General features: G+C 46.4%; 1 protein-coding gene across 1 annotated transcript in view; it reads right to left on the bottom strand.

Annotated features, from left to right (window-relative positions):
* Positions 1 to 5,154: 5,154 nt before the first annotated feature.
* The window catches only part of CAPZA2 (capping actin protein of muscle Z-line subunit alpha 2), a 98,716-nt gene continuing 90,331 nt past the window's right edge, over positions 5,155 to 13,539 (bottom strand). Inside the window, exons 9-10 of the mRNA XM_069764844.1 lie at positions 6,699 to 6,761; positions 5,155 to 5,998 (exon numbers count right to left, since the gene is read on the bottom strand). Of these exons, the coding sequence (XP_069620945.1) occupies positions 5,858 to 5,998; positions 6,699 to 6,761 (204 nt within the window). The 3' untranslated portion in view covers positions 5,155 to 5,857. The remainder of the gene's footprint in view (positions 5,999 to 6,698; positions 6,762 to 13,539) is intronic.

Here is a 13,539-nt window from a genome sequence, read left to right as displayed (position 1 = left end):
TGCCTGTTGGAGTGGACGAAGATGGAATTGGGCGAATGGAACCGCTTCTATAGCTGCTACCATCCTGCCCAAGACCTTCATGCAGAACCGGATTGAATGGAAACTCGGCTGCCGAAGAATTTTTACCTCCTGCCGGAGACAAAGCACCTTGTCCTGGGGTAAAATAGTTAGCCCCCGAGAGGTGTCGAAGATCATCCCTAAAAAAAGAGATCTTCCGAGATGGTACTAGAGATGACTTCTTTAAATTGACCAGCCACCCTAGACGAGCTAGGGTGTCCAAAGAGATGTTGACGTTGTCCCTGCATGCCTGAAAAGTTGGTCCTTTGACTAAGAGATCGTCTAAGTAAGGCAGAATGACTATGCCTCGAGAGTGCAGGATTGACACCACTGTTGCCATCACCTTTGTGAACACCCTGGGAGCAGTGGCGACCCTGAAAGGTAATGCAGTGAATTGGAAGTGTCGCTCGCCTATGGAAAACCGTAGAAATTTTTGATGAGGAGGAAATATAGGAACATGCAGATAGGCGTCTTGAATATCTATGGAAGCCAGGAATTCTCCCCTTTCCATAGCCGCAATGACCGAGCGGAGAGATTCCATACGGAAGCGACGAGTGCTGATGAATTTGTTTAGACACTTTAGGTCCAGAATGGGTCTCACGGTCCCATTCTTTTTGGGAACCGTAAACAGATTTGAATAAAACCCTTTGAACCTTTCTTCCTTTGGAACAGGGACAATGACCCCGTTGGACTGAAGAGACTCGACTGCTCTGAATAAAGGTCTTAGACGGGTTTTTGAACTGGGAAGACTGGATGGAAAAAAACGGCCTGGAGGGAGATAGGAAAACTATTTTGTACCCTGAAACCACCAGGTCTCTTACCCATCTGTCTTGAACAACTGACAGCCAGGACTGATGGAACAGTAGTAGGCGGCCGCCTACCCTGTTGAAAGCGACGAGAGGCTGCCTCCAGTCATTTAGCCGAAGATCGAGGATATCTAGATCCCCTAGATCTTGATGGTTGATGCCGCATTCTTGCCAATGGATTGGCCCTATAGGAGACCTGGTGCTCCCTGTCTTGGACAGGCCGACTTGGGGGACCTGCGCTTGGTGCCGCAGACCACCGGGAGTTACGAAAGGATTTAAATCTTGCTTGAAATTGGCGACGAAAAGGTTGCTTAACCTTTTGTTGAGGAAGGAAATTACTTTTACCTCCCGTGGTATCAGATATAAGCTGATCCAGTTTTTCGCCAAAAAGACGGACACCTTGATAAGGGAGGGATGTAAGGGACATTTTTGAAGTAGAGTCCGCCCGCCAATTTCTTAGCCATAGGGCCCTTCTGATAGCAATAGCATTTGCCGCAGCCAATGCTGAACAATTTGCCGCATCCAAGGATGCATTAATCAGATAATTTCCTGCTAAAGATATCTGATTTGACATCTCTATCACCTCTACAGGAAACCCCTTATCCTGAAGAGCCTTAGTTACGAACTCTGACCAAGCTATCATAGCTTTGGCAACCCATGTGGCCGCAAAAGACGGCACGAGGGCTCACCCTGAAGCCTCAAAAAGAGACCGAGCTAGACTCTCTAGGAGCCGATCAGTCGGATCCTTAATAGACGACCCATTAGGAAGAGACAGCAACGTACTAGAGGCCAAACGGGACACGGGAGGATCCACTGAAAGGGATTCTGCCCACTTTTTACAAAGCTCTGGAGCGAAAGGATACCTTGCACCTAGGGCCTTCTGGCCTAAGAAACGTTTATCTGGTCGCTCCATGTGACGTTGGACTAGATCCTCAAACTCAGGATGAGTAGAAAACACCCTATGAGGTTGCTTGAATTTCTTAAAGGACACCTTATGACCAGAAGGTAAGGTGGCCACATCCTCTACTCCCAAAGTCTGGTTAACGGCCTCAATGAGACTGTCAACAGATTCCTGATAACCAGGAGCTTCTAAATCAAAAGACCCCTCTGAGTCATAGTCCGAACCGTGTTCACTCAATTCCGCAGAGAGGGAGATCGAGAGACGGGATTCAAAGATGCTGATGCACCTGACGGACCGAGAGACGCTGTGTGGGATCGTTTCCCCTGTGTCTGCCTAGAGGGAGTACGGCCCCTGCAGGCCGGAGGATCCTGAAAATCAGAGGATCTTTCCAAAACAGGCGGATGAATGTCCCTGACAGGGGCTTGAAGGGACTCAACCGCCTTTGTTAGAGACGCCATAGACTGCGTCAATGATATGACCCACTCAGGGGGAGACACTGCCGACCCAGGTACAGGCACACCCGGCAGGATAGCCGGCGGGGTAACAGGCAGGGTAGCAGACGGGGGCTCCTGCACGCGCTCGGAATCACAAGCCTCACAGAGATGGTTACTTTGCGCATGCGGAAAAGCAGACCGACAGGTAATGCATGAGGAATACAGAACTGAGTCTTAGGGTTTCTAGACATGATGACTCTAAAGCCGCTATGCTCCGTATCTCCTTATGAGCTACTAGGTCTAGAACAAATACTGTTGTCAGGCTGAGGGAAGTAGCACTTACCCCAGTCCTGTGTCCCCGTATGCTCTCAAACACTGAACCATGTTTCCTGTGCAAATCACACATATATACTAAATTACAGGGCGGATGCTTGAAAAAGTGGGAGGAGTTACCGCGCATGGACCCGGTTTAGGCCGAAGCAGGGAACTAGATTTCACTCCTTCCCCTGCTCTCCCGGGAAAGCTGGGTGCTCGAAACCGGAAGTAAACCGCCGCCGATGGAGGCGGGACTTCCCCCAGACTACAAGACCCATAATGCCACAGGCCGTACAGAAAACCGGAAGCCGCCGAAAAAGGAGAGGGACCGTCTGCCTCCTTTAAACACCGTAGCCGTGCATTGGTGATGAAGTGGAGGGTGCACGGACAAGGAATGAATGCCTGTACAACCTAGGGTTCCGTTACCTCAGGGTGGTCAGGTTCTTAGTCCGGCAAAAAAAAAAATCCCACGTCCCGGGAGAGGATACGTGGAGGCGACACTCCACGTGCTCGCCCGTTGTTGGTTTGGGGAGATCGGACCCCTTCAAAAGGGTCCGTCGCCCCTGTCTTATCTTCAGAGAAAGAGAAAAAAAGCATCTGGGAAAACACAGAGATGTGCCTCCTACGGACACTAAGCATAAACTGGAGCTGTCAGGGCCAGTGGCAAGGTGTATACTATGGAGGAGGAGCTAACTTTTTTTTATACCTACTTAGTGTCAGCCTCCTGGCGGAAGTAGCATACACCCACAGTCCTGTGTCCCCCAATGAGACGATGGAGAAATGTGCCTTTATTATTTGTATATCATTATCATGTCTAATGATCCCATGATTTCCACTTTTCCTTCGTGTTGTAATTTCAATGTTGAAGAGTATGTATAGACAGACCCCATTAAGATCTCGTCCTACGTCCAGATGAACGCAAATGCTGCAGTGTGACAGTACTGCTTCTAAAAATACTTTGGGATATTTATGATCTACAGTTATAGCACCACTAGAGGACACATTGCTGATCCATATCTAATTATATTAGATCTAAAAAAGAAACTAATTGCAGATAAAGTAATATATATCAGTGTCTAAGAGGATATTGCTTATATTTATAGCGCCCCCTGGTGTTTCTTTGATTTCACTCCAGCGTATACATCCAGTGTGCCCAGACTGGCAAGAGAAAGCCACTTCTGGTGCACAAGTTGTTAGCGACTGACCTTCGCAGTAGGGGACATCACTCGTCGTACAGAGGGATAGCGGCGCTGGAGACGAGGTGAAGGTTCTGTGAGGGAATTAAAAACAAACCACAACCGAACATCTTGAGGAAATCGTAACAAGCATCCAACAGTAACAACTGCACAAGGGGAAATTTCTATATTTTATAAATTATGCTTACCAGTTTAATATTTCTAGATGGTCTGTTTCTGCGAAATGTTGTACTGGGGGCTATTGAGCATCACATTGTATAGGCTGACAGCGAGGTACATTACCCATAATCGAATAAAAAAAACGGACTGCACGGTATGTTATCTGTATGTGTGTGATCGTGATATGATCCGGTACAAGGTCTCACTGGGGTAAAATGGGAATGTTTGGCAGCCGAAACCCCGCCCTCCTGACCAAATCCCCACCCAGCGATTTCTTCGGCTGGCGACAGGTGAGAGGCGCTTTGGCCGCAGTGATCTCATCTTAAAGGGACACTGTCACCTGAATTTGGAGGGAACAATCTTCAGCCATGGAGGCGGGGTTTTTGGGTGTTTGATTCACCCTTTCCTTGCCCGCTGGCTGCAATATTGGATTGAAGTTCATTCTCTGTCCTCCGTAGTACATGCCGCACAGCAGCATGCTGGCTGCAATATTGGATTGAAGTTCATTCTCTGTCCTCCATAGTACACGGAAAAATAATGAAAAACCAGCTCACCTATTAGGCATTTGTTGTGGGGAAGCCCGGATACCGTGCAGTCATCACGTGGAATGCATTCATGCGTGCAGTCATTGTTCGAAACACGTAGCCTGCTGCTACTCATTCTCCTGTGAACCATGTCATTGGACTTTGGATTTTATCCTCAATAAATCTTGATATTTTTGGAAGCTGGATTTTTTTTTTCCTGTTTGCCTCCATAGTACACGCCTGTGCAAGGCAAGATTGCCTTGTGCAGGCATGTACTACGGAGGACAGAGAATGAACTTCAATCCAATATTGCAGCCAGCATGCAGCCAGCGGGTAAGGAAAGGGTGAATCAAAAACCCCGCCTCTATGGCTGAAGATTGTTCCCTCCAAATTCAGGTGACAGTGTCCCTTTAAATTTGTGTTCAGTGGCAATGAAGCTTTACATGAACACCCAAGCCTTACACTATGGCTGGTCCGAATAACTATAGCAATTGTTACCATCCACCTCTCGTGTCTCCCCTTTTCCTCATAGTTTGTAAGCCTACGAGCAGGGCCCTCACTCCTCTTGGTATCTGTTTTGAACTGTATTTCTGTTATGCTGTAATGTCTATTGTATGTACAAGTCCCCTCTATAATTTGTAAAGCGCTGCGGAATATGTTGGCGCTATATAAATAAAAATTATTATTATTATTATTATAATGAAGGTGCGGCGTTCTTACATTTTCAGGAATTTGTCGGAAGAGACTTGCAACACAGAGAAATAGAAAATCTGCATTTTAATGTCACATTGAATTGTAATACATTTCAAGTGCAGAAACAGAAAAATAAACTGACAGACATGATAATGAGTACAGGATTATATATATTACAGTTTGCCTTGTTATAATACATTGGCGGCTTTGTAATAAAATAAGAGTTAAGGGCAGACAAATTTCAAGCCAATTTGAGTAGCTGTCATGGGAAGAAAGCATTATATAAATGTAAGCAATGGCCGATTTATCGATACTGGAACGGGAGCGCTCAGCTTTAATCTTACAGTATTTACCTTATAGGGGTTAGTTCAATTTAGCAAAATATAAAAAAAAGGTACAACAGAGTATTCACACAGGTGAAAGGCTTCACATAGCAAAGCCTCCGTGAAGAGCCTGGCTACAGAGCTGGCACAATGAGTAGTACTGCACCAAGTCTAGATATTCGCACACTATCATTATGTCGTTAGCTAGCTGTTTTCTCTTATTTGGATATATTGGAAATCAATCATTACAGCACGTATACCAACCCCAAATGTAAACGGAAATGAATCTAATAAGGTAAATGTTGTGCTGTAGCTGAATTATTGGAATTACAGTGATTTAATAGCAGAGGGCCATGCTGACCAGGCGAGTTGGCAGTTCCAAATACTTTTGTAACCATGTTTATTTATATGCACAGACACGAAAATCATCCAGTCATGCAATGTTCACGTTAGGCATTCTGCATCTCTTTGCCAATTTTGTAACTAAGAATCTTGTTCCAGTCAATCTTGGTGCGTGTCACTGGCAGTTGCCGGCGTAAGGCCTTGAAAGTAGTGTCCGACATGGTCTGGTAGTTTTCACTGATTGCAGTCTAAAAAAAAAAAAAAAATTACGCAAATATTAGGGTTATTTCAGTGTCTGATATGATGTATACAGAGATAACATGCGGGGGAGTGGATAATAAATTGGCCATGTGATATCATGGGGGAAAAAAAATAGCTCATATGCTGTTCTGAATGCCACACTAAATGGTTTCATATTATTATTATTATAAAACCGCTTGACTGCAGCCCTCTGAGTACAATGAAAATGAGTCTACACACATCAGGCCCAGTTCATCAAAGTGATCACATCAGGATTTTGCTGTAAAAACCTTTGAAAAGAGTCAACATATTGGCACAACTAGCGACTGCATTAAACAAAGCGACTTTTGGCATTATTGCGAGTGGACGAAAGGTGGAGTTTGCTACGCCGTGCACCTCTCCATAAATCAGGAGCATCTAACTCCACAACACCTCTTCATCAAGACCAGAGTGAAGAACACCCGTCTTGATGAATCGGGACCATCATGCATTCTTTCGTATGAATACTAGCACTTGATCCTACAGTTTGGTTGCTAGTAGGGTCCAGGTTCTAGATGTCACACTATTTAGGTACGGTATGATTGCCGGATCAGACTATAGCCATTGAGATGAATAGGTCTGTAATGAAGCTGTAGAGACAGTTTTTATTTTAGACTAGATTAAATAATGATTATTCAATTCAAGATTTCTCAAATGTGGAAGACATACCTGGTACTCATTTTCAGCATCCTCTATTATTTTAATGAACTCCTTAGCTGTTTGAACTTCATTCTAAATAGAATGAAAAAAAAAAATCAAAGACTTAAAAACAAAACAAAAAACCCACATCATCATTAGCAGGCTGAGGGATAACGAAACGCCCTGCAAACATAACAAGACTTACTTTGCTTGGCAACTAGCCCCATTTTAAATGAATTTAGCGGGTGTTGCAAGTACAATTGCTATCAAAATTATTCAATTCCAGTGCCAGAGGAAGTAAAGGAGAAAGACAGCATCGGAGCCATCAGCATGCTTCACTCTTTCGGCTCCACACTGTCGAGTCATAGGCCCTAAACGGTCCAGTTTTAATTGCTCAAGAAAACAAAATCCTAAAACTTTTCTTTCTCCAATGGGTCAGGAGAGGAGTAGGTCTTGAGTTCAGGCAGTAAGACCTTCAGTGTTTAAATAATAATCTTTATTTATATAGCGCCAACATATTCCACAGAGCTTTACAATTCATACAGTTCATACACCACAGTCATAGGTAGCAGAGTTAACGATAATACAATAATTTACGCAAAGATAATGATGACCCTGCTCGTAGGAGCTTACAATCTACAATGAGGTGGGGGTGACACAAAGTACAGGAGCTTGTTTACAATGATGGTCCAGCCATCTTGAGAAAATGGGGGTAGATAAAGGCTGCATGAGCTAGTCGCAAGCAAGTATTTGTAGTGCTTTTGGGTTCGGTGGCGTTTGATGGAGAGTTACGTTCAGGGCAGTGAATAGGAGATATTATATCTACATATATATCTATATCTATATATATATCTCTATCTATATCTATATATATATCTCTATCTATATCTATATATATATCTCTCTATCTATATCTATATATATATCTCTCTATCTATATCTATATATATATCTCTCTATAGATATCTATATCTATCTATATCTATATCTATATCTATATCTATATCTATATCTATATATATATCTATCTATCTATATATATATATATATATATATATATATATATATATATATCTATCTATATATATATCTATAGATATCTATATCTATATATATATCTATAGATATCTATATATATATCTATAGATATCTATATCTATATATATATCTATAGATATCTATATCTATATATCTATATATCTATATATATATATATATATAGATATAGATATAGATATAAATCTATATATAGATAGATATATATATCTATCTATATATATCTATAGATATATAGATAGTCTTAGTTACTCACCGGTTAACGGTGTTTTTCGGAGTCCATGACAGCACTACGGAGAGAGGGGATCCGCCCTTCAGGAACAAGAAACCTACAGATACATAAGGGCGGCACCTCTCCCCACGCATCAGTTGGTTTACAGAGCACAAGAGGACCACCAAGGTTAATAGCATACACAATAAACAATAATACAATATTAACTATTCACTACCCGTGAATTATATATAAATAAAGGAAGAGGTGTACACCCAGAACTTAAGAAGACGGGAGGGTATGTACAGGTGCTGTCATGGACTCCGAAAAACACCGTTAACCGGTGAGTAACTAAGACTTTATTCGGTCGTCCATGACAGCACTACAAAGAGAATTACAGAGAGTAACTAACTAGGGAGGGACTACAGCTTGCAGCACCCTTACACCAAAAGAGAGGTCAGAGGAGGCACCCAGGTTCAATCTATAATGGTTATAGAAAGTGTTTGGAGAAGACCAAGTAGCAGCCTTACAAATCTGGTCGATCGACACCTCCAATCTTTCCGCCCACGAAGCCGCCATAGCTCTAGTGGAATGCGCTTTAAGACCTTCAGGCGCCGGCTTGCCCTTTGAGATATAAGCCAGCGAGATAGCCTCCCTGATCCATCTAGCTAGAGTAGACTTCGATGCTCTATGCCCTTTCCTACTACCCTGATAGGACACGAATAGGGCATTATCTAACTTCCAGGGATCAGTTACCGCTAGATACTCCAGGATACATCTTCTTACATCTAAAGTGTGTAACTTCCTTTCCTTATCGTTAGTAGGATTGGGGAGGAAAGATGGAAGAACTATTTCCTGTGTTCTGTGGAATCTGGACACTACTTTAGGGAGATATGCTGGATCAGGGGATAGTATCACTCTATCATCCCTAAGCTGCATGTAAGGGGGAACCCTGGATAATGCTTGTATGTCACCTATCCTACGTGCCGATGTTAGGGCTACCAGGAAGGCTACTTTAAGGGATAGATTTTTAATAGAGGCTGAAGTAATTGGCTCAAATGGGGCCTCTGTCATGGCTGAGAGGACTAGGTTCAGGTCCCAAGGCATGACTCTATTCTTCACAATTGGCCTAGACCGTTTTGTTGCCCTGATGAATCTGCTGACCCAGTGATTCTCAGCAATGTTGCAGCCAAAGAGGGCCCCTAAGGCTGATACCTGCACTTTAAGAGTATTTGGGGATAATCCCTTATCTAACCCCCTTTGTAAGAATTCCAAGATCTGGACAATCGGTATTGACTGTCCAGCTGTTGCCCCCGAGTTCTGAAGAAATCTCTTCCAGATTCTGACAGATTTTTGTGGTTATCATTTTCCTGCTTTTCAGCAGCGTGTTAATGAGGGCCGGCGAGAACCCCCTATCTTTTAGTAGCGCCCGCTCAAAATCCACGCCGTCAGATGAAGGCCAACCGCTCGAGGATGGTAGACTGGGCCCTGGGATAGGAGATCCGGAATGTCTGGCAAGACCCATGGATCGGACATCGACATAGCCCTCAGGCATGGAAACCACGTCCTTCTGGGCCAGAAGGCGCCAATTAATATTACTGTGGCTTTGTCCTTCCTGATTTTCCTCACCACCAGAGGAAGTAGAGACAGGGGAGGAAAGGCGTAGGCTAGCCTGAAGTTCCAGTCTATGAGGAGGGCGTCTACTGCCAGGGGATTTTCTCTGGGGTTCAGAGAGCAGAATTGTGCCACTTTCCTGTTTTCTTTTGTGGCAAACAGGTCTACCTCTGGTTGTCCCCACCTTTCCACGATAAGGTCGAAGATGGTGCCGTTCAGGGACCACTCTCCCTGCCTTAATGTGTTGCGACTTAAGAAATCCGCTGTAGTGTTTTCTGCCCCTTTTATGTGTAGAGCTGTCAACGAGAGAAGATGTTGCTCTGCTACATGAAACAGACGATCTGCTACACACATCAGGGATCTGGAATGAGTCCCGCCTTGGTGATTTATGTATGCCACGGTGACTCGATTGTCCGAGAATACCCGCACGTGGTGGCCCTGTAGACAGACAAGGAGTGTTTTAACCGCCTGCTCCACAGCCGTTCACTCCTTTAGATTGGAAGACATCTCCATCTGATTACAATCCCACAGCCCCTGGACCAATGTATCCCCCATGTGAGCCCCACACCCAGAAGGGCTAGCGTCCGAGGTGACAACGCGAGTTATATTATATTCCCAGGGGACCCCTGTGGACAGATTCTCTTGGTCCAACCACCAACCGAGGGATACAATAGCGTCTTGGGATAGGGTCAGCAGACTTTCTAGACACCCCCCCAACCTTTTTTGATGCAACAGCACCTCGCCCTGAAGTATCCTCGTATGATACTGAGCCCATCGGACCGCTGGAATACAGGACGAGAGAGAGCCTAACAGAGACATGGCTCTTCGTAGGGACATGGTGGGGTTCTTTGAGGCACTCAGCACCTGAAGGTGCAGGCGATTAATTTTTTCTTGAGGCAAACGGCATTCCTGAACCTGGGAATCCAGGGTCAGGCCTAAAAATCGCTGCACCGTCATGGGCTGTAACCGTGATTTTTTAACGTTTAGCATCCACCCCAGACGCTCTAGAGCCGACATCACTTTATGTAACTGCTCCAGACAGTGATCCGCCGTTTTACCTACGATAAGGAGATCGTCCAGGTAGGGGATTATCAGAATGTTGGATTCATGCAGGTGTGCCATTACTTTGGTAAATACCCGAGGGGCGACCGAAATCCCAAAGGGAAGGGCCCTATACTGGAAGTGTTTTACTACCCCATCCAACCGTACCGCCACCCTCAGGTATCGTTGGTGACCTGCATAAATAGGGATATGGTAATAGGCGTCCTTCAAATCCAATACTACCATAAAGCAGTTTTTAAACAGCACTTTATTGCGGTGTTTATAGTTTCCATTTTAAATGGTTGAACGGTCAGAAAATTATTCAGTGCTCTAAGGTTAATGATTGTTCTGAAGGAGCCGTCTGGTTTACTTATCAGGAATAGAGGAGAGTAGAATCCACTACCCTGTTCTCCTTCCGGAACCTCAGATAGGACATTTTTATTGAGCAGATCGTGAACTTCCGCTTCCAGGGCCGCCTGTTCTGCTGGAGAGGATCTGAGAGGGGTGTTTCTGAAGAAGTTCTGAGGGATAGAGGAGAATTCTAGCCGCAGACCCGTAGCTATCAACCCCAAAATCCAATCACTACTGGAGATCTTGGACCAGGCCGGGTAGAAGGCAGATAGTCTACCTCCCACCGGGGCGACTAGTCATTGGGGTGGTTTTTTGATTTCACGGGGTGGCTCCTGACGTCCTCCACCAAGCATGAACCCAGTACCTCTCTTCTTTTTTTCGTCCCATCTGCTCTGATCTCTGGACGGTCTCTTCCGAAAGAATCTTTTCCCTGCGAAGGGGCACCTGTAAGAAGTAGTTGGAAGATTAGGAAACTTCTTCTTTTCATCTCCGGCTTTCTCTAGTAGCTCATCTAGGACTGGCCCAAACAGGTATTCCCCTTCGCATGGGATAGAGCACAGACGGGATCTGGATTGAAGGTCACCCGGCCAACATTTCAGCCATAGGGCCCTGCGTGCTGCGTTTGATAATCCTGCCGCTCTAGCCGCCATTCTTGCCGAATCCGCAGAAGCGTCTGCGAGATAGGCAGCGGCATTTTGGATTGTTGGCAGGAATTTCAACATGGAATCTCTGGAAACACCTTCTTCTAATTTAGACCCTAGCTGATCCAGCCAGACCATCATCGATCTAGCTGCGCATGTCGCAGCCACAGCAGGTCTCAAGGCACCAGCCGACATATCCCAAGTCCCTTTCAGGAACGAGTCAGCCTTTTTATCTAGAGGATCTTTTAGGGAAGCCATGTCATCAAAGGGGATAGATGATTTCTTAGATGCCTTAGACACTGCCGCGTCTAATTTTGGCGCCTTATCCCAGGTGTTCACCATGGGGTCCTCAAAGGGGTATCTTCGTTTAAAGGCCGGTGGAAAAGAGCCTTTTTTCTCCGGCTTCTTCCATTCTCGTTTGATGAGGTTCTGCACCTTGTCATTAAGCGGAAAAGACCTACGTTTTTTAGGGTCTAGACCGCCAAACATTAGGTCCTGTGTTGAACGCTCTGGCCTTTCGTCCGCCACCCCCATGGTGGATCTAACTGATTTAATTAGTTTGTCCATTTGGTCCAACGGGAAACAGAAACGATTAGACTCTTCTTCCGAAGAGGACGCTGAGGAGACAGAGGCGTCTGAATCAATCTCCCTACTTGGGCCAGCGGACGAATCTGAATTTGAGGCGCTAGGCTCCCTTCTTCTCTTGGAAGGCTCTGCCCGGGATAGGGATTTCAGGGAATCCTTCACCTCCTTCCTGATAATCTCCCTAAGATTTGAAGTGAAATCGGGAGACTCCTCCGCCACCTATGGGAGCGGAGAAAAGGCTATGTCACTTATCCGGTGCTACCGCTATATAGTATCCTATTCAACTATTTCCTACCGTCTGCCGCACACACGACTGACAAAGTCTTTTAGGGTAGGCGTCTGGCAAAGGGCAAGCGCATAGCGCGCACTCCTTGTTTTTTGATTTACCAGCGCTTTTTTTCCCCTACGGAAATAAACATAGGAAAAGACTGCATCAGGGTACATTCACGAAGATCTCTTACCCAGGCAGTAGCGGTAGGTACCGGATCACTGGGGGGTCGGTCCAGATCCTTCTGTTTTGATCTGCGACTGGCCTGATTACTGCGTCCGCGGGTCTTCTGCTGGGGGTTTGCAAGGGTCTCCGAGGATCTGTCCTGCTCCTGCTCCAGCAGACCAACGGCAGCTTCTGGCACCTCCATAGCTGCAGATGGCCATAAGCAGCTCTGGAGCAATCTTAATTAGCTATATATAGCCTTCCCCCGCCGGAACATGTGCAGGTGTGTATGGTCAGTAATTACTCTCCCCCCTGCACCTGACCCTGCTCCATCCTCCCCTGCCCCTGAGCGCTCCCCCCCCTCCGTTCCCATCACAAGCAGGACGCGGCGCTTCCAGCTGAAGCCGGCCGGCGTCCGACTTCCGGTCCTGGCTCCGCCCCCTCGCCGCATCACTTCCGGAAACGGCTAGAGCGGTGAGCGACGCTCCTGGAAGCCGGGGACGGCGTCGCCGGATCCTCCAGCCGCACGCCGCCATACCGACGCCCACGTGGCCCCAGCAGTGCGGCGATCGTGGCGGAAGCCGGCACCCGAATCCGCCCCGATCCTAAAGGAGTGCGGAGGGTGTTCCCAGAGCCTGCGCCGCCCGGATGGGACCCGAGGTAGGGAGTCAGGGCACGGGAGCGAATGGACCCCGGAGGGGGGGAGGGAGTGGGGGGGAACATACTCACCTTCTGACCCCAGAGACAGCCTCCTCTGGACGCCGCTCGCCTCTGCACCGCTCACTGACGTGGAGCCCTACCCGGGCCCACCGTGGCGCTTCCAGGGACCCGCACTGCCCGAGGTAGGAGACCCCCTCGCTACCTGGGTCGGACAGCCGGCCTGGGTGCTTGATAGGAGAAACTGAAGAAAATCTGTAGGGAATCCTGTCCTCCAGGAAC

This window comes from Ranitomeya imitator, chromosome 4, assembly GCF_032444005.1.
Source record: "Ranitomeya imitator isolate aRanImi1 chromosome 4, aRanImi1.pri, whole genome shotgun sequence".
NCBI lineage: Eukaryota > Metazoa > Chordata > Amphibia > Anura > Dendrobatidae > Ranitomeya > Ranitomeya imitator.
This window is presented reverse-complemented; position numbering and strand designations above follow the sequence as displayed.